At 36.0% G+C, this 20,263-nt stretch overlaps 1 protein-coding gene across 9 annotated transcripts in view; it reads left to right on the top strand.

Moving 5' to 3' along the window:
• The window catches only part of LOC116261024 (UDP-sugar pyrophosphorylase), a 36,203-nt gene that overhangs the window by 9,892 nt on the left and 6,048 nt on the right, over positions 1–20,263 (top strand). For all 9 annotated transcript variants that reach the window (XM_031639660.2, XM_031639600.2, XM_031639627.2 and 6 more), the window contains 13 exons: positions 2,262–2,402; positions 2,680–2,779; positions 7,248–7,375; positions 7,457–7,528; positions 7,970–8,034; positions 8,172–8,232; positions 8,313–8,430; positions 13,669–13,793; positions 14,442–14,518; positions 15,892–15,997; positions 16,772–16,831; positions 18,421–18,501; positions 19,521–19,757. In XM_031639660.2, coding sequence (XP_031495520.1) covers positions 2,262–2,402; positions 2,680–2,779; positions 7,248–7,375; positions 7,457–7,528; positions 7,970–8,034; positions 8,172–8,232; positions 8,313–8,430; positions 13,669–13,793; positions 14,442–14,518; positions 15,892–15,997; positions 16,772–16,831; positions 18,421–18,501; positions 19,521–19,757 — 1,371 coding nt within the window. The remainder of the gene's footprint in view (positions 1–2,261; positions 2,403–2,679; positions 2,780–7,247; positions 7,376–7,456; positions 7,529–7,969; positions 8,035–8,171; positions 8,233–8,312; positions 8,431–13,668; positions 13,794–14,441; positions 14,519–15,891; positions 15,998–16,771; positions 16,832–18,420; positions 18,502–19,520; positions 19,758–20,263) is intronic.

Genomic DNA, 20,263 nt, shown 5'->3' with positions numbered 1-20,263 from the left:
AGCCACACACTAGGCTGCAACTCCATTTTTAGTTCTACAAGGTAACTCATTATATATTAGACTAATACAAGTAAATTGTATCCCTGCTATTACATATTGATTAGAATTATTTGGACCAATGTTGTAAAAGGCATAGCATAATGCATATTAGTCGGGCCGACCTATATGCTGTATTATAACATATTATAGTGCATCCTAAATGTATGACAAAATTATTTATTAATCATAAAGAATAAGAAAAATCAGAAAAAGAAAGAAAATTTCAGATGTGGGACTCAATTTGCTTGTCGTCAAGCTTCTGAACCTTTTGTTTGATGAAGTGCTGGTCTATCTCAATCTACTTTGTGTGATTATGTTGTATAATTGTATTGAATTAAAGACAACAAGAGAGATCAAAAACTCCTTCCCCTAGGTTAGTCAACAGATGTCTGATTCAAGTAGCTTTATTTGTCCCTGCCGCCATAGACCTGTATTTATCTTCAGTACTAGATCTAGCCACAGTTTTTTGTTTCATACCACTCCATGACATTTGATTTCTTCTACTAAATATGTGATATCCAGAAACAGATTCCCTATGTAGAGATTTTTCCCCCTTTAGTTTGTACATAGTCCTATGAATTTCCTTTACCATATCGGGGGGTTGTTCCATATGAACTTCTTTTTAAGGTCTCTGCAAAAATGTACTTTTTTACATTTAATTGACTTGACTGCCATCCATAATTGTCTGCCAACAGTAGGATGATGCAAACTGTTCTATCTTAACTACAAGACCAAGAATCTTATCGTAACCCTGTTCATATTCACGTAGCCTTGAATGACAAACTTTACCTCTTATCTCTCAATGCTATCATTGTGCTTAACTGTTTCTATTTGATTTTAGAAAATATAGTCCAGTGATAGTGATCAAAGAAAAAAATATCTGGTCAGAGAAAGGAGAATCTGATCAGACAAAACCGCAAAATATGATCAGAGAAAACAGAATCTGATCAGCCAGAACACCTACCTGAATATTTTAATCTCTATAGACAGATCAGATAATACCGGATCTGATAGAACACAGTGACAAAGAAACTCCAAACACAAAAATTCTGTTCTGATGTAAGAGAATGCCAGGTTTCAGATCCAGAGTTTAGACAAGAGGATATGAAATTAGTTTAGGAAGAAAGGAACAAAACGAAAGGTAAGAAGAAGGAAACAAGAGTGTAGACTGGAAAAGAATGAGGAAGATTTCTGACAGGAAGATCAAATTTCAGACCTCTGAAAGCATACCTTTCGAAAGGATGCACAGCCTTCCTCTGATATTATGAGAGAAGTGTCAAATGTTTGGAAGCCACGTACATTCTTCATTCAGCAGACAATAGAGAGGAGGAAGAAAAGAAAAGATGGACTTGAAAATAGCACTCACACACCAGATGGCATCCCTAATTCTCTTTTTGTAATAGAAGTGAATTGCAGCCCTTCCATGACAAATGAATCAGAACATTCAGACGTATATAAATCTGGATTCAATCCAGATCCAGTCACATTATCACTACTGTGGCGCACTGTGGACAGCTATGATCTGCTTTTGGATGAAGTGGCCTCCCCCAACTGGAGCTGGTATTCTCTCACGTGTGGCCTGAATACTTTTAACTGAGAAATGGCCCTGTAGCATAGCCCACCTCAACTTGAATGTCCATATCTAGAATCACAACCCATGGTTTGAAGCAAGTGTTATGTGGCGTTTACTGTAGGTGAATTCAGCAGTTTCAATCTAAGCTTCATATCAAGTTGTTTGGAGCCATTCAAACTTTTCTTTTTTATCCATAAACAAGCAAGAAACAAGAATCCGGCTTCATATTCTAAGTTTCTAATTGATGCCTAATGAAGATCTCCAATAATATGTACATTAAGTGGTAAACAGTTCATACTTGAATTGGCTCCTTATGAGGATCTCTAGAAAGGTAGCTTCATAGGCCTTCGTTTAGTGATGTGGTAAATGTGATCATTGGTTCTATATTAAATATTTGGGCAATTGGGCCCACTTGCAGTTTATATGCATTTATTTGAACAGTGTACATGTTTCCCAATAGGAAAAAACAATTGGAGATGTGCAAACTGGTTGAATTTGCCTTTATGGAAATGAAGGTGTGACAATTTTAGCGGTTTTGATGTTTTATTTCCTGCATTGTGCCCTTCAGCTACCCTGAATTGGAAGGTTTTAGATTTTAGAGAATAGGAGTATAAATGTTTTGTTTTCCTTTTTGATTTGACATTTCCAGGTTCCATCGGGGGAAGTGTTGTCTTTTGGTGATGAGAATTTTATGATGCTCGAAGAGGTTGGGGTTAAAGAAGCATGTCGTGCTGCATTTGTTCTTGTTGCAGGTGGTCTTGGCGAACGCCTTGGATACAATGGAATCAAGGTTCTCTCTCATTCTCTTTCTCTCTCTCATGCATAATATATTGCTCCCATTCTTTAGCTTGTTGATAAATTTATCCATATCCTGGGTAGTCTATTTTTCTATCAGTTGATGGTTTATAGGCATCCTTGTCTGTTTGATTGATTGACATTTATCATAAAGTTTCTTTCTTGCCTTCTCTGTGGACACGTGTAGACTTCAGATATCTGTTTTCTTCCCTTGGAATGTATGATATGAAGCTGTTATCTATAACGTCATCAATTTGGCTTTCTATTTGCAGTTGGCTCTTCCTTCAGAATCAACAAGCGGGACATTATTCTTGCAACATTATATTGAATCTATACTAGCTTTGCAGGATGCTAGTTGTAAATTGGTTGAAGGTAAGGAATCCATAACTACTCTCTTTGTGCTGATTCTGCCCTCCTTGCTTTTCTTGCTCTTTCCTCCATAGTCAAAATGGTAAAACTTTGTAAGACATAAATAATTCTAATGACACAACAATCAGGAAGACAAAAAGTAACTGTGAAATTGTTAAGTAACACTCATTCACAAATAGATTCCATTTCCTGTGTCAATTTGAACACATGTTAGGACTGAGACCAGTTTTGAGGTTCAATCAATCACTCTGCAGAAAGCTTCAATCATTTGCTTCATTGTTGGCTCCATTGAAAACCTAATTAATTGCATTGTGTCCCAATGCAGCAGACCTTCAAATAGTTGTGCTGCAGTGGAGCAGCCTGCTGACTGCCCCCTTCCACTCGGCATTGGACTTGGGATTCATGAAATGGTCGCCTAAACTGCTTCTGGATGCCTGACTGCTTTTCCATCCTTACCTATTCTTTTGATTGTTTTATTTGATTTGAATGAATTTCTTGACATTTATATTTTTTTGGAGCAACTTAATTGTAGGCCTTAATGTCCTCTTCTTGCAATGGGCCCTACATCATTCATTTGGCATCCAGATGAAGCTTATTCATTTCCTAGACTTTGGGCCAATACATTACAACGAAATGTGTTGAACTTTTGAAGATTGCATTGGAAGTTTCATTCTGAGAAAACAGGCATTTAATTCTATGAGATGACTTGAAAGGGCAAAACCATGGTGGTGTTGACTTATCTGACGCAAATTGCATCAGATCAATGCCTTATATGGAGCTCAACCAGTTCCTCTGTTGTCAGAAGATGGCAAGGACATTGTTGTGTATGGCAGAATGTAAGAGTTTAGGTGGACAAGAGAAAAATGCCTCCTAAATGTGGGTGATTCATGTGAAAATTGTAGAGGGTTTCCTGCATCTCATAGTAATGAAAAGGTTTGTCATGTGGCACTCTTTCTGGATACCAGGAAAAAATACCTGTGGAAACTAGAAAGTGAATTTGTTCAATGGAAACAATTCGCTCTTGAATGTGGTTGATATTGGTATCATACATTTGAGTCTACCATTGAATATCCTTCTCATGAACTATGCTGTGGTCAGCTATGTCACATGGACTCACCAAAACAGCAAAAGCACCCGAGTCGACATGACTTAGGTGCGGGTGCCCCTTCGACATGGCACTGGTTGTGGTCAACACAAATTCTGGTGTGGTCAAAACCACGTCGAGATCATTTTTGTCTTTTTTTCGATGTTTTTTTAGAAATGATGCTTCTGTTTTTCAGTTTTTTCTGTTTTGCTTCATCTATTAGTATTTTACTACATACTTTCACAGGTCAATACTAGATAGTATCAGTTACTCATAATTTTATATAGTGCATATGCCGTATAGTCATGTATCCTCTTGCTGTTTATAACGTTGTCACAGAAAATGCATCTTATTCGAAAAAAAACGCGTATAATACGCAAAAAAAAGTCAGCCATATAAAACGTGAAAAAAACATGTCTTTTTAAAAAACAACGCCAGAAAATAAAAAAACGTGAAAAGAATGTGTGTTATTTATGATTATTTATGCATTTTTTGTATTTTTTATTATTTTTATTATTTTATAATTTTCAGGATTTATTAAATGTTTTAATTTTTTTTTAAAATTTGCCGAGATTTTCTAGAGATATTCCCGAGATATACAACTTTGCCGTATTATTCTTGAGAAAGTCCTCGCTATATAATACCCGTACACGATATATATGACAATGGTTTATAAGTTTTCTTAATCTGGGAACATGTTTTCATATATGTATTAATTGTATAAGTTTCATTAATCAATTCTGTTTTATATATATACTCTGTTTATAACTTATATGTAAGATATGTTACATGTTTGCACCCATGTTTTTCTGAAATTTGCTGCACCTCTCACTCGCAACCACACCCGCACCCATGTGACATAGGTGGCCAGAGTTTGAAAACTTGATGTAGGCAAAAGGGAATTAACTAACAAGGTCCTCCTCAAGATCTTGTGTTCATTAACAAAATTGTCATATTTATTTGAATTAATAGGAAACAAAAGTCAATTACAAAAATAGAAAATTTCAAGCAATCAATTAAATATTGGAAGGTTTACTATTTCCATCTTTCCAATTGTGTAGTATGACTGTATGAGGCCTTCGAATAGGCATTTTTCCAATATCGAATTACATACGACCTTTTTCCTCTTTTACTGCCCATGCTGAAAGAGTGATTGATGCGCCTTAGGTACACCTAATCGCATTCAATCAATGAAGTCAAAATAAGAATTAAGATCCCAATTTGGAACAAATTGCTTGAGAAAGCAAATACAATTTATTGTTCTCAAAACAAAGGGAATGAAACTTAAGTCTGCAGCAAGTGCACCCTGACTGCCTGTCAAGAGAATTTGTCTTCATGTTGAAACTGCTCAAGATTCTCTGTATAAGTAATTACAGTGGGTGAACAAAATAATTTTGACCATTTGTCCTGTTTCTTGGTTTGACCAGGCAAGTAGAAACCAATTAACTTAATACTCATAAGGCTTCATGTAACTGAAAAATGGTGCCAATGCAAATGATGAATTCTGGACAATCCAACAAGAATCATTAACATAGAATCATAGATACCATTTGATGTCATTTTTTTCTTTTCTTTTTGATGATAATAGAAAACACTGATTTCTCTTGGATTTGAGCTAGGGGGCTACATTTTCACCATTTATTATGTAATTTTTCCTCCATAAAATCTTTGGGAAACCTTCCTCATTCACCAAGAAGGCCTTCACACTACTTCATCCTTGCAGACCAGTACATACACTCTGGTTATCGAGTTCAGCTAAACAATTTTGCACTTTTCCAAAGTCTTTTATGATGATATGTCATAGTTGAAATCATTGGTCATCTTGTCCATGTTTATAAAAATAGAATGCCCCTTGTTTACATACCAAGATTTACAATTGACAGCAATTGGTCAGTATACTTTCTTAAGAAATAGATCTAGATTAAGAAAAACAAGGAGAAAAAGGTGATGGGGGCATTTTGTCATCTAGTATTAATTCACGTTTTTTTTCTCCTTGTTTTTCTCTCAACCGCTGATCTAGAAAAGATCTAGACATGAGATTGTTCCTTATCCGTCTAGCACCTACCAGTTTCTCTCAGTCTCTTTATACACATACATAAACACACACCCTCCCTCCGCACCCCATGAAGGATTTACAGGTTGCACTTTTCTGGTTAACCCATAAGGAACGGATATACACTTGCACACACACACACAGCTCCTCAGTTTCTTGAAGAATGCTATACCATACTGATGTCATCTGTTCATGTCAACATCTCAGCATTATGTACTGGCATGCAGCCAGATTAAAATTAGACCTAGCCATTCTATTTGTTGCTCATATTTATTCTTTGCACTAGTTATTTAAAAAGAAGTTTTTGGAAAAATTATGGTCATCAAGAACCTGTTCTTGATATTTGAAATTTATCACCCTCTAGTGTAGTTCTAAATAGCCACAAATATCACTCTTGTTTTCTTGGTTTTCTTATGGTGAGGCTTTTCTTCAGCATTTTTTGGCAAAAGTTGTTTTCTCAGGAAAATCTCAGCAATTTTAAAAAATGAAGCAAATGTTTGGTAGAAATAAAATAAATGAGAAAAAAGACATAGAAAATAACTAAATAAAATGATAAAAATGATTATTAGAATATCTTATAACATTGCATTTAACAGGTATCAAACTGTGACTCTATGGGAGCATGCCGTGACATAAAGTATTTGCATTTTCTATTTTATTCTAATTCTAGTCTTGGATGTATAAACAATTTTTATAAGTAACAGCTTTTCCTTTCTGAAAACTAAATATAAGTTAAAAGGAGAGGACCTATATGGTGCCAATGTGATTCTTTATATGGCTGATAATCGTAAAGGAAATGAAACAGAAAAATGGAACATTGCAGGCTTCTCCAATGGAATGAAAAAACAAACTGTAAAATTAATACATGCGATTGCCTCTTGCAGGCTCCCCAGCAGTAACATGGCAGCATCCTACTCAACTTCATGGTGCAAATGAAAAGGCGGGGATTAAAAGCTCAGACATGTCTCTAAGTTCTCTTTTTCTGTTAAAAAAGGAATTGCATGTTCAAAATGCCCCTTTTAGCTTGTTTAACTTTGCCCCTTTCTTAAAGGAATTCATCACGTTCTATTTTTCATTCTTAAAATTTTTTGTGATGATGATAATGCCCTGAGCTTCAGTTTATAAATAAAATATGCGAAAAAAACTCAGTAAGTTTATTTTCACATTTTTAGAAGAATGTGATTTTCACATTTTTGTTTTTCCTTGATATTGTGTTTTTCTTTTTTAAATTTTCTATAGTTATATTTAAGAGTTTTCTTTTACATTTCACGTGTTTCCCATTCTTATGCTTATCTTTGCTTAATCTGGACTAAATTAATGTTTTTTGCTTTTAGGTTCATGTCAACGACAGATTCCTCTGGTCATAATGACATCTGATGATACACATAGCCGTACCCTAAAGCTTTTGGAATCAAATGCTTACTTTGGGATGAGCTCATCCCAGGTTATACTCCTCAAGCAGGTACCAGTTTGCTGGCCGGACTCATCTCAAAGGTCTCTTGAGGTCCAGCAGGTTCACTTGTGTTTTTTGATTCCTTTCTAGGAAAAAGTCGCATGCTTGGCAGATAATGATGCTAGCCTAGCATTAGACCCAAATGACAAATACAAGATTCAGGTATGGCAACTTAACTAGTTTTGTAATCCAGGCTCTGGGATAAAGCAGAAAATGCGATGACTTACTGCGTTCTCCATCTTTTTATAAAATAGCATGAGCTGAGTTTCAATAGTCTCAGAATTTTGATGATTAACCAGAGTCTGTTTCAGCAAGGACCAGAAGCGGAGGCACAAAGTTGCACAAATACTCATGGCAGCCAAGTGTTTGGGCATGCCCTGATTTTATTTTATACCCTCCTCTTTGTTACAAAAGATACCCTTAAGTGCATGCTACTGTTACAAGCACATCCTTGTATGTGCCCAACATCTATAATGAGTATGGATCTGGGTAATCCCAGTTCTGACTCCTAAATTGAATCCGTATTAGGCTATTAGCAGCATCCTTCAAGTTGTACATGGTCCTAAACCATGAAAAAATTGAAAATTCTTTCTTTGTTGGTAGACAAAACCACATGGACACGGAGATGTGCATGCCCTTCTGTATTCTAGTGGCCTCCTGAATGAGTGGTATGGTTGGATAAGCACTTAATATTGTTTTCAATGCTGTTACGTTTCTTTTTATAATTTGAAAACACAGGTATTCATAAATAGATCAACTTGGAAAGTTCATTTTTAATATATTATAATGGTGTTTGATGTTTCAGGTGTAAATTGGGTTTAAAGTGGGTTTTGTTTTTCCAAGATACAAATGGACTGCTTTTCAAGGTTCTGTATCACTATATTTTATTCAGTCATTTCTAGAAATTGAAGACACCTTTATATTAATCTTTTGTTGGAATATTCAGGCAATTCCTGCTTCTCTGGGTGTAAGTGCTACAAAGTCCTATCATGTGAATTCTCTCGCCGTCCCACGCAAAGCCAAAGAAGCTATTGGTGGAATCACAAGACTCTCTCATGCTGATGGTAATGTTATCTAAATTTGCCTTTCTTCTTCTTCTTCTTCTATTTTTCCAAGTTCTTAAAGGTAGAGGTGGAAAGGTATTGGAAGTGCGACTGTCTTCCAGCCATGCTTTTCCTTGTTGAAGCACAGGTGGTGCACACATTAATGAAGCATCAGAAACTCAAGTTTATATTAGAGAAAAGTTTGTCCATATGGATGGGAGCACAAGGTTTAAATCAATTTAAAGGAAACCTTTATTGACAAGTTGACTATTTGAATGAATTAGCAGAAAAAGACGGGTCATATCTTTCAAGAACACAAAGAAATGAATGGTGAAGAGCATGTCCAATGTTCACTAAAGAACAGAGAGATGATCAAACCATTTAGAGGGTTAAAAAAAGGTTGTGGAACATGTAATTACCTGTATCAGTTGGGCCAAAAGTTATAACATTACACAACATAAAAAAATTGCAAACTAATTTGCAAACTTGAAAATCAACAAAAATTTAAAATTCAGAATAAATGAAAAGAAAAATAAGAACATGGCAAAAATTTGCACTTTATGAAAAACATGAATGGCATAAACATCACAAAATAATAGGTAGATGCTGTGTGAAGCACACATCATAGGACATCTTCCACATGCTTCTAAGACATTCTTATTTTATAGTTCTAAACCATGAGTGTATTTGGTAAGAGGAATGCTGCATTCTTTGAAATACAGTCTTGTTAACTATTGCCTTATATGAGTGATTTTTGTAAGTTCCAATGTTGAAGATGGTCTCTGTTTCATGTTTCACATAGACTTCAAAAGTCTGCTTTAATTTTGTTAATGATTTCATGGTTCTGCTTGCTTTTTCCTGATAAGATAGATTGATCCTGACTTCATTCGGCATCTTAGGTTTTGAGCCTTCAATTTTGACAAAAGGATAGATTTTTCTTTTATATGCATGTATATAGTTAGATGTTACTGACACATCTTTGTCTTCACCTTTTTAGAGGTTAAGCGCTGTGGTTCCATTCATTAGCTGTCATATGTTTAACAACTGTCAGTGCTGACTGCTGATTGGTTATGTCCTCTAATTTGCATCTCAGTTGCAAGCTACTATGAGTCTTGAGTCTCTAGACAGCCCTCATCCTCACAAAAAAATTATTCAATTGCATGTGAATGCAATCAAATATCTGATATCGAACTAATAAGAACAGATATTGCAAAAATAAATGTTAAAAATCTCCTCAAGGACCACTTGATCAAGCTACAAATTACGGCTTGATAGTGAGCTTCAACAAAGAAATAACATAAAAGTTCACTAAGGTGGGAGTAGTGGATGACGACAACACCCAGGTCCTGCAGAAGATGGTGAGATTGATTTTTTTTTTATGCCATTGATGCTGTCAGATCAAGGCAGACAGCAAGCACAGTAACAACTCATAGAGAGAGAGAGAGAGAGAGAGAGAGAGAGAGAGAGAGAGAGAAGCTTGCTTTGGTGGTGATTAGTAAACTAGTAGTAGTGTAGTACGTCCCATGGAAGGAGAAATCTCTTTTTTGATGTCTGCATTGCTATTGGATTCGGCAATGTTGTGAGGCAATTAGGACTAGGCATCAGGCCAGGCATGGGTCAAAAAATTGACCTCAGGCCTATGCCTATTATAATACAGGTTGAGCGGGATGGCTTAAGGATGAAGTACGAAAACCCTAGGTGTAAGTATGGGCCACTGCTTCATTGCATGCTTTTCCTTCTCTCTTTGCTTGTTCTATTCTCAGCCCTCTATCCCCCTTTGTTTCTCTTTCTCCTTTTTCTCTCCCTTCTCCCTTGATTGTAAAATGGGGTAAAAGTGCAATAACCTGTATCACAGAGGAACATAATCATAGATAACGTTTTGGAGTTTTTCAACAGCGATCTTGGGTATCATATAATACGGTGAACTTGGAAAAAACGGGAAAAATACGGTTAAATAAAAAATAAACAGGACGTGTTAACTATTTCAAAGCACAGAAAATCAAAGAAAAGAAAATCAAAGAAATATACGTATATAAGTTATAACTTATCTACTTGAGAATTTGAAATGTCAATCTAAGTTTCTAACGCATATCAAATCCAAGGCTTTACAAGAAATCTAACTTTCTAATGCACAAAAAATCCAAGGCAGCCAAGGCACAAAGTTTCTAACTGACAGTTTCTAACACACAGAAAATCTAAAGCAAACTGAAAAATCCAATGTAAATAGATTGAAAAATCCAGCGCAGATGGAGACCATGGGCATAGACTGCAGTCGGATTTCTGCTGGGTGCTGGAAAATGCACCTTTCCACCAGAAAGTACCACTGTTGTGGGCCTGTGACTGCCGCTCACCAGAAATCACCCAAAGGATAAACGTCAGTGAGTTTGCAGGTCGGAAACGCTCGTCGGAAGTCAGAAATCTACTAAACCCTAAATAGATGGTGAGTTTTCCCTCTGTTTGTTGACTAAGTTTTCCTCTTTGTTGATGGAAGCTTTTAACTTTTTAAGTTTTTAACATTCCTTTGTTTGCTTTTAATTTTTAAGTTTTAGCTTTTATTAAAATTATTCTGTATCTACCATTAAAAGTCTTTAAAAATTACAAGCAATGCCACCGTCAGCCAAACAAAGCATCTAAAAAGACACGAAAAAATTCATTTTTTTCTTTTTGACCATTTTTTTGAAAAAAAAAATCTTTTTCGCTTTTTTACGCTTTTTTTTCGAAAATACCACACTTTTAAAGGAATTTCCCCATTTTCCCTCTTTGACTATATAGTATCTTTTTAATAGTTGGATCTGCCTCGATTAATTTAAATTGTATCAGGCAGGTATTAGACAGATTTCCTAGCTTGTGTCCCATATAATCCCTGGTCTGGCCCAGCCTGTTTGTTCCCGAGCCAAGGGAAGAGCTTCGCTTGGGCCCTTATGGGCCTGCTGGACCTTTTGCGGGTCTGCTGACAGACTAGCCCAACTAGGACTAGTAGCCAACCATGAGATAGTGGCAGCACAACTTTATGATACAATGATAAGTTGTCAAGAAAGCCCTTTCCATGCGAGTAGCAATAGTGAATTGTGAAAACCTCTTCGCCTAGATCCTGTGGATGGCAAGCAAATCAGCCTGCAAAACACATGCACAAGCGTGCACACACATATGCGCGCGCGCACACACACATATGCGCGCGCACACACACACACACACCCACACACACACATATATTAAATAATATGGAAAAATACATTTACTAAGATTTTAAACAAACTAAAATGTATTATTCACCATTTCAATGATGATTCATCAATTCAAGTCAAGTTTGATCTCAAAATTGGATACAAGATCTAAAATTTAACAAATTAAATAAATATGAAGTTCCATTTCATCCAACAAATGTATTGTCATTGATTTGTTGGTTGGGCGTAGTCGGCTGAATGGAACAGAACACAGGGAACTGAAGGTAGAAAGAAGAAGCATAAGGAGTAGGTATGGGCAAAAGCAGAGGAGTTTGGTGGGTTACCTGACGCCAGAATTGTGTGTGATGCCACCAATGAGGGGGAGCGCAGTAGAGAACACGAGGTTGGTTGAGGACGCTTGGAAGGGGGAGCGCAGCAGTGAACAGGAGGTCGGAAGGGAAGGATGGCGAAAGAAAAACAAAACAAAGGAAAAAAAAAAAAACCTAGAAGGCAGATGGAATTGGAGTCGTTCAGCGCTGACCGTGTCATAAAATGGATGGATACGTCCTTGGACTCGGTTAAAGAGCAGGACGCAGCATATCTGTGTGTCTGTACCCGAACCCATGTTGGGCCGAGTCGACACCAACACGCTACCCTCCAAGCCACACCTGTGTTACATATATATATATATATATATATATATATATATAACAGAGAGAGAGAGAAAGAGAGCGAGAAGCTTGAATTCATTATGGAAATGGGTACGTTGCAGATGGGTTTCAGGATTTTTAAGATCCGGATGCTGTGAGACAACAGGGCTTATGGAATACGTTTCTTGAAGCAGTGGTGGGATGTGATCTGTGGCAGTAGTCAGACCCTCTTTTTATGCGAGTAGCGATAGTGATAGCAGCAGATCCTTGTAACACCCGTAGCTAATAATGGTGCCTTGTGACTACTAACAACAGTGAGATCCGTATGATGCCTAATGCCAAGGCAATGGCAAATCTGCAATCGACAACAGATAGCGGCAGCGAGCAATGGTGGAAGCAGCTGAAACAGAGAAATCCTTGATTGACTGGTTAAGCACGTGAAGAAAGTCAGACCCTTTCAAGGTCGAGCCAACTTTCTTCACCCAATTTTCTGGATACATCGGGAAGCAAGCAAAATTTCCTTCTCACTTGTCTGATGCATCTCAAAACTGCATTCTGATTTTCAGGAAGCCATCAAAATTGGCCTTATATACAACAAGGCAAGGCTGGGGCAGCCAGTCAATCAGATCCAATGGCTGGAAATCTAGCTATTGGGACTAGCGAACTGCCAGCCCAGCTTCTCAAAACCCATGCTTGACCTAAAATAAAAGCAGAAAAATAAAATACATAAAAAAGGAAAATGCAAAAATGAGATAAAATCCATAAGTATGTATATTAGTATATATCTTAAATATAAAAGTATAAATATAAATATAAATATAAATAAATAAATAAATAAATAAATAAATATATATATATATATATATATATATATATGTATGTATGTATTTTCAAGGTTACATAGATTTCAGTAAATAAGATGTCTATCCAAGTAGTAGATTGTTTGATATGCATAACTAACCAGGCTACAACTGCCATGGGACAAGGTTTTCAATAGATTGGGCTGTGGGATAATACAAAGATACGTAACCAATGCAGAGACACTTTAAACCTGAAGCATCTGAGTCCAACACTTCTTTAAACCTGATAATGTCACTACTAGGGCAATGGTTGACCCTCTTTTTTTTTTTTTGGCGGGACAGAAGAAGGAGACTCTTCCTTTTAATTGAAAAAGAAAAATGGAAAGCAGTTAGGTGTTCGAGTCATGCCCCTTATTCCATCCTAACCATAAATGAAAGAAGTGTACACACACTACTCCTTTCTTTTAATCTCCTATCATATGTGTGTGTGTGTGTATTATAGCCATGTTCAGGTGTCTTAACTTTTCAATCTTTGCCATGTCTAAACCATGTAAAGTGTCCGAGACATCAATTTGACATGAAATATCTGCGTACAAATGCATACTCACTTTTAGTTCTAGAACTTGACTACTTGTTGTGTATCAGGTAGGACCATGGTAATCAATGTGGAGTATAATCAGCTTGATCCTTTACTTCGTGCCACTGGGCATCCTGATGGAGATGTGAATGATGAAACTGGTTATTCGCCTTTCCCTGGTAACATAAATCAGGTAATCTTGATGATTTCACTTTCATGATGCTTTTCCTTTGTTAAACTATAAATCCTTCACCAGCACGTTGAAGAGGAGTCTTTAGGATTCCACATCCTTGTAAAATGTGTTAAGATATTTAATGTCCTTGTAACATATGAAGAGTCTCCTAGGATTCTATGTTGTAGTTAATATCCTTGTAATATGTGAAGTCTCCTAGGATTCTATGATGTAATTAATGTCCTTGTAGCTTGTGAAATCTCCTAGGATTCTACAATTGGAGACTCTTAGAATTCTGGAAATGAGATTATAAATAGAGGCGGTGCAAACCATTTTGGTCATGGCTTCTTCTTCTCATCTTCTTCTTATTCACTCTTTCTCTCTCTATATTCCTGCGTGAATGCTGATTTCAGAACTCAGATATTGGTGCTTGAATTTCTTACATCCTTCTCATGAGAAATGGTTCACAGTTTATTGAATTTTTAGAGTCTGGAAGCATTCTATTCCCACTCTAGTTTGTAATTTAGATATTGACACATGCTGACCATAAGCCTTGATTGATAAGCCATGATCCGTCCAATTTTTTAATATGTGTTTGTGTTACTATTGATATTCTTCATCTCAGATGATGATGACAAAATAACTTGAGGCATGTGGTTTTTGATGCAGCTTATACTTGAACTTAGTCCATATATGGATGAACTGCAAAAAACTAATGGTGCAATCGCAGAGTTTGTGAATCCAAAGTAATATTTCCTGAAGCTTATGCACTTCTCTTTTCTGACTCTTGAGTAGCTTTATGCTCTGAGTAGGTCTACTCATCAATTTTCAGAAGTTCTAGGATCTAATGTTACATTTTTGAAAATATCAGGTTCAAGAAGTTCATCTTACATTCATTTAAGTTTTAGATGGACTGAGAAACTCAGTCCTACTTGGGTTGCAATATGCTGCTTATGTAGAAAAGGAAACAAAAATTGTTTTTGGTCATTGAACTGAAAATACACAATTAGAAGCTCAAATATTAAAAAACTTCATAGAAACTTGAAAGGGGGTAATGATGCTTCTGGTTTATGGAGCTGCTTCCTCTTTTCTTATAAATCCAACAATCTATCCTGTTATGTATGGCTTAAGCTTTATTTCCATGATCTATAACTACGTCACATTTACCACACATTGACCTTGTTCCAACTGTAAATTCTATTTCGCATTTGTTGCTTGTTATTCTCCTGGTATTATTCTACCTGGTGATTGATTACTTGAATGTGGAGCTACTTAAACATAATCTTTTTTTTTTCCTTTATACATGGCCACAAGTCTTTCTGGACATCATCCCAGCTGGTAGTTGGGCGAATTTGAGGCCTTCCTGTTCCTGCTGGAAAATTTTACTTCTACTTATTTTATTCATTCAAGCAGACTTAGTTCCACAATTTTAAGACAATTTATGGTTGTCAGAGTCTAGCACCTGTTCTAGGCTTGGACTATTTATAGTTGGCTTTTATAGTGCATTTCATAGATCACGTCTGATTGTTACTCTAAAATCCTGGCACAGTGGCACTCCTATAGTTGCTTGTTCCGTTCTAGGTTTGGACTATTTATAATCTTCTTTTATAGTGTATTTTATAGATCACGTCTGATTGTTACTCTAAAATCCTGGCACTCCTAGTCTCCTACAATTGTTTGTTTGGCTGGCTTAAAGAATTCAGTATTTTAAGGAGTAGCACAAAGGATTCTTACATAATGATCTTTTGCTCTTTATGCATTGTATGTCAAATCCCAACAAGTTTAAATTTTCTAAGATCTTTTTGAATTCATGTGTTCTGAAAACAAAAAAGGTGTGTTCTTTATGACCATCGTCTTTCATTTAGTGGTATCTTTTTTACTCCACAGCGAAGTGATTTTTTTCCTTTGGGAAATAATCAATTTTATGTATTTTAAACCCAATGCTAGATATTTTCCAGTTACCGGTACTTTTTCCTCCTACATTTTCATGGCAATATGGTGTAAAATGTTGATAACGTCCTTGATGCTCTTTGAGTACATCCAAGCATGTGAATAAACTTTATGGCTAATATCATTGTCTTTGTCCCCTTCTTACATCTCATCAATCATGATTTTTCAGGTATAAAGATTCCACAAAAACATCATTTAAATCCTCAACTCGTTTGGAATGTATGATGCAAGATTATCCAAAGACATTACCTCCGACAGCCAGTGTTGGTTTTACGGTTAGTACATGCTGCAAAATCTCTGCCAATTTGGATGCATGGCGTCAATGCAGCAGTTTCATTTTCCACTCCTATGAAATCTTTTCAAACACATGGTTGCTTATGTACCTCTTGTGCTAAAGGGGAATGAATTGGCTGGGATATTTTTTCTGCAACATTGTGCTCTGATGCAGATCTTTGATGCAACATTTTCTTTTTCTACTGCTACAAAATGTTTCTGGAACATGTGATTGCTTATGTATCTCTTGTGCTGAAGAGGAATAATATGGCCAGGATATTTTCCTGAAATTTTTTGGAGGTGTTATACCCTAGAAATGGAACTTTTCATCAGAGGTTATCAACTGTCTGATGGCCTCGGTGAGGTTTTCTTACTGCAATAGATTGTGAAATTCATACAATGCTTAAAAATAATATGTGGTCCAGATTCTGGAGAAAACATTGAAGGAGCTCATCCTTCTTTTGGTTTATGCTGCTTTGTTGTTTTCATTTTTTCATTAGTGTGTTGTTGTAATATGTGAATCCAGATATGATGAAGGTAACTTTGATACGCTGGAATAAGCCTCATTCTGGTTGAAAGTTTTTTGTTCTTAGCACTTTAGCAAGTAATTGTCACTCTCGTGCACACTTGTACTTTCTGTCTTGTCCAGTTGTTTCTAAATAAAAATAATTGATTTTTTCTAAAATGATTTTAGGTAACACTTGTTAGGTTCCTAGTTTCTACTGCCCACTTTCTATGTAATTTTTTTTGAGTATGGGCTAGTTTCTGTCCTTTAGGTGATGGACACATGGCTGGCTTATGCACCTGTGAAGAACAACCCTAAAGATGCTGCCAAGGTACATCTTTCGTCATTACAACTTAAACTGATCCATTACTAAACTCTTCTTTCAATTAGGTTCTTGTTGCATATATTTGCTTTGAAACAATTTGAAATGCATTCTAGCAGTATGTGTTGCTGATGTTATTTGTTTAGCCATGTTTTTCTTTTGCATTATTTATGCACATTGAAATATTTTCGGCAGGGATTTTTTTTTTTTTTTTCTAATCTGACAATTTGATGAACAACATTTTATTGCAAAAATTCCGTTTTCAATAGCTGTGACTGGTGGGAAGGGTATGACATGTAATTCCTACATTGGGACAGGAACACATGCATGTGTATACACACCATTATACATGGTTTCATTGCATAACAGCCATTTTTTGTTTTATTGGTTAAAAACGAGACAAAGTACCCCCAACTTTAACTAATAGTCTAAGACTGATGATCGGAAAAGAAGTTATAAATATAGGATCTGTTCCATCCATACAGTCCTGTTGGTTGAATCCATGTTGCACTTTAACGAAGTGGTTGTGATAACTGCTTTATGTAATACATTGGGTTGCCACAGCATTAGTTTTTAATGCATCTTCTCATTGTTGTTTCAGCAGTGAAAAAGCTTCTCAAATGTAATGCACGATATCTGTAATTATCCATTTTCTTGAAGAAATATTACAACTCTTTTGATCAATTTATTGAATATGAAAAAGTTATTAGAGGGTTAAAAAAAATACTTGAGGCAGTGGTAATAGGTTCAAATGTCCTGCATGTGATGCTGATTCAATCTCTTGGGATGGCCCTTTTGCAGAAGAGCAAACTTTAGAACCGACCTCAACCTGCCTTCTGTACCCTGTGGTAATGGTCTCCTGTGGATCTTCTAATGATAAGCTAGATTTAGATCTAAGTAGGAGCATCTGATCCATAAAATGAGATATAACAGTCAGTGGCGCTGCTTGCATGACAACTCGAGCTAGTATAATGCAATTCTGATCTAAAACTAGGTAGATAATGGGATCAAATTTTCAACCAGAGAAGTCTTGGAAGGCTTAAGCATATAATTGTGTGGAAACTGTACTTTAAAATAGCATCTCCTGCAGACTCTTCAAGAAAAAAAAGAAAGGACTGAACTGGAGGAGTCTCCTGGCCTCTGCATATGTGTTTTTTCATGTTTTTGCACTTGTATGTATTCCAGCGATTTAACAATTGCTTGGTAGTTGATAGTTGTTGAGTTTGCCGCTTTCTATGTTTATTACGTGATTTTTACTCAAATATGAGCTTGAGAGTTGTTTATTAGCATCTATTTGAACCATATGGTGTGCCATTGACTGCCAATAATGTGGTGTATTTGTAAAGATCACCTTTCCATTATATGTACTTGATTGATGCTCATCCAAAAAGCAAATATATTCCTGCCTGTAATCTTATACAAACTTGTAACGTTGGGATCTTGCAGCAATTAGTGAAGTTAGACTCTGTCTGTTGACATGGTTCATTCTACATGTTGAGCTTAGGAACGGAAACTGTTTCCTGGAAGAGGTTCTTAGGATCCATTTTATCATCCATCCACTAACTTCTATGCATTTCCTTTGTTTGATCCAATTACAGGTTCCTAAAGGAAACCCACACCATAGTGCAACAACTGGAGAGATGGCCATATACAGGGCCAATAGCCTCATTTTGAGAAAGGTAGCTACAAAGAAATTTTTCTTCAGATTACAGTAATAATATTAATTTCACTGAAGTATGCAAGCAAAATATTTAATAAAGTTTAGGCTGCTCTTTCTGAAACCAGTTTATATGGCAGGCTCATGTTATTGGATATTATTCTTGATTATTACAAAAAACAACTGGGAGTGGCATGCTGTATTACAATCTCTTAGAATGCCAGGTTCTCAAGTTCTCGTCTTAAGTTCTTATCTTCAGTATGCACCCATTTTGATAACCTAGATCTTCAGCTTCTTGAAGGACAATCTAAAACCGAAGAATTAGCAGCGAAAATAAAAAACCTTGTATGGATATTTTCAGAGGAAAAAAAAAGAAAAACATTTCCTTCAATTCTATCATTGGTGAAATAGTTTTTCCGAGTAATCTTATTAGCTTGGGTAAAAATGCTTGGCCTTTACATCACACATCCAATATTTGTAAGAAATTGTGAGAATGATCTTTCCATTAGCTTTTAAATGTTCTTGGTGAATTAATCTCACCAAGTCATGGTTATATTATGTCTTTGTATTTATTTAAGCATTACATTTGTAACATTTCAGTTTGCATGTCAAATAATGATTTCCGTTCCATGCCCAGTTATAGTTTGACCTATTTGTCATGGAAGTATATGGGGATGAAAGGAGCTACGAACATGGCTGTAGGCTTGAATAGAAATGGACTCCTGCAGTTAAGGTTACTTTCATAGTTTAATCCAGAAAAAATGGAAATGATTTATATATATATGGTCAACATTATTTGAAACAAGGATCTTAATGTTCACCATATATTGTTTGACTGTGCATAGTGTTAACTGTTAAGAGATTTGTTTCTGATGCCTTGAAAAGAATGAAAGGATTTATATGTGCTCAACATTATGGCCTTGTAAGGTTTTCTTGAATCTTCAGACTGAGCTCTTTATTTGCGAACATGTTTCTTTATAAGACGTCACCTTAAACTGGGTTGCAAAGATCCACAACTTGCTGAATATTTTTGGATACCAGGCAGGTGGACACATTGAAGACCCCAAGCTTGAAGTATACAATGGGCAGGAGGTGGAAGTCTGGCCACGGGTTGCATGGAAACCTAAATGGGCCATCACTTTTGCAGATGTGAAAAGAAAAGTTAGGAGCTGCAGAATCTCCCAAAGGTCCACCTTTGTCTTGAAGGGCCCCAATATTTTCATCGAGGATCTTTTCTTGGACGGAGCACTAATTGTCAACTCAGTTGAGGATGCAGAGGTACTACAATATGTATACATGGTTACGTTCCCAAAGCATCATATTTTTTGTCAGACCAGCTAAAGCATACGCTTCATTTGCAGAAAAATTGTAACTCTTGCTTTGTTTGCTGAAAACATGCAAATTGAGATATAGCGATCATTTGATCCTGCCATATAATAATGTCAGCCCTAAAACCATTTCGCTTTTTCACAAATATAATCATGCATATATGATCTACATGTTGAAAGATCTTAGAATCAATACGGTGTCTAATTTTCTGATGCATTCATCATATTTGAATATGTCAAAAACTTAATGGTCTCTATTTACTTGGTTCATAAACTTTGAACTATAGATCATAAAAATGATGTATAATATCTTGTATTCTTGGGTTTCTGCATATAGAATCCATGGCATAATATTGCTGATATTTTGAAAGCGTGGAGATATTACACAATTTTGAAGCAGTTAAAACTAATTATATTTCAAAAATATCACCAGAAACTAACTATTTGGTAAATCAC

The sequence above is a fragment of the Nymphaea colorata genome, chromosome 1, assembly GCF_008831285.2.
Source record: "Nymphaea colorata isolate Beijing-Zhang1983 chromosome 1, ASM883128v2, whole genome shotgun sequence".
Classification (NCBI taxonomy): Eukaryota; Viridiplantae; Streptophyta; class Magnoliopsida; order Nymphaeales; family Nymphaeaceae; genus Nymphaea; species Nymphaea colorata.
The sequence above is the reverse complement of the archived record's forward strand: the minus strand, read 5'-3'. Positions and strand labels throughout refer to the sequence as shown.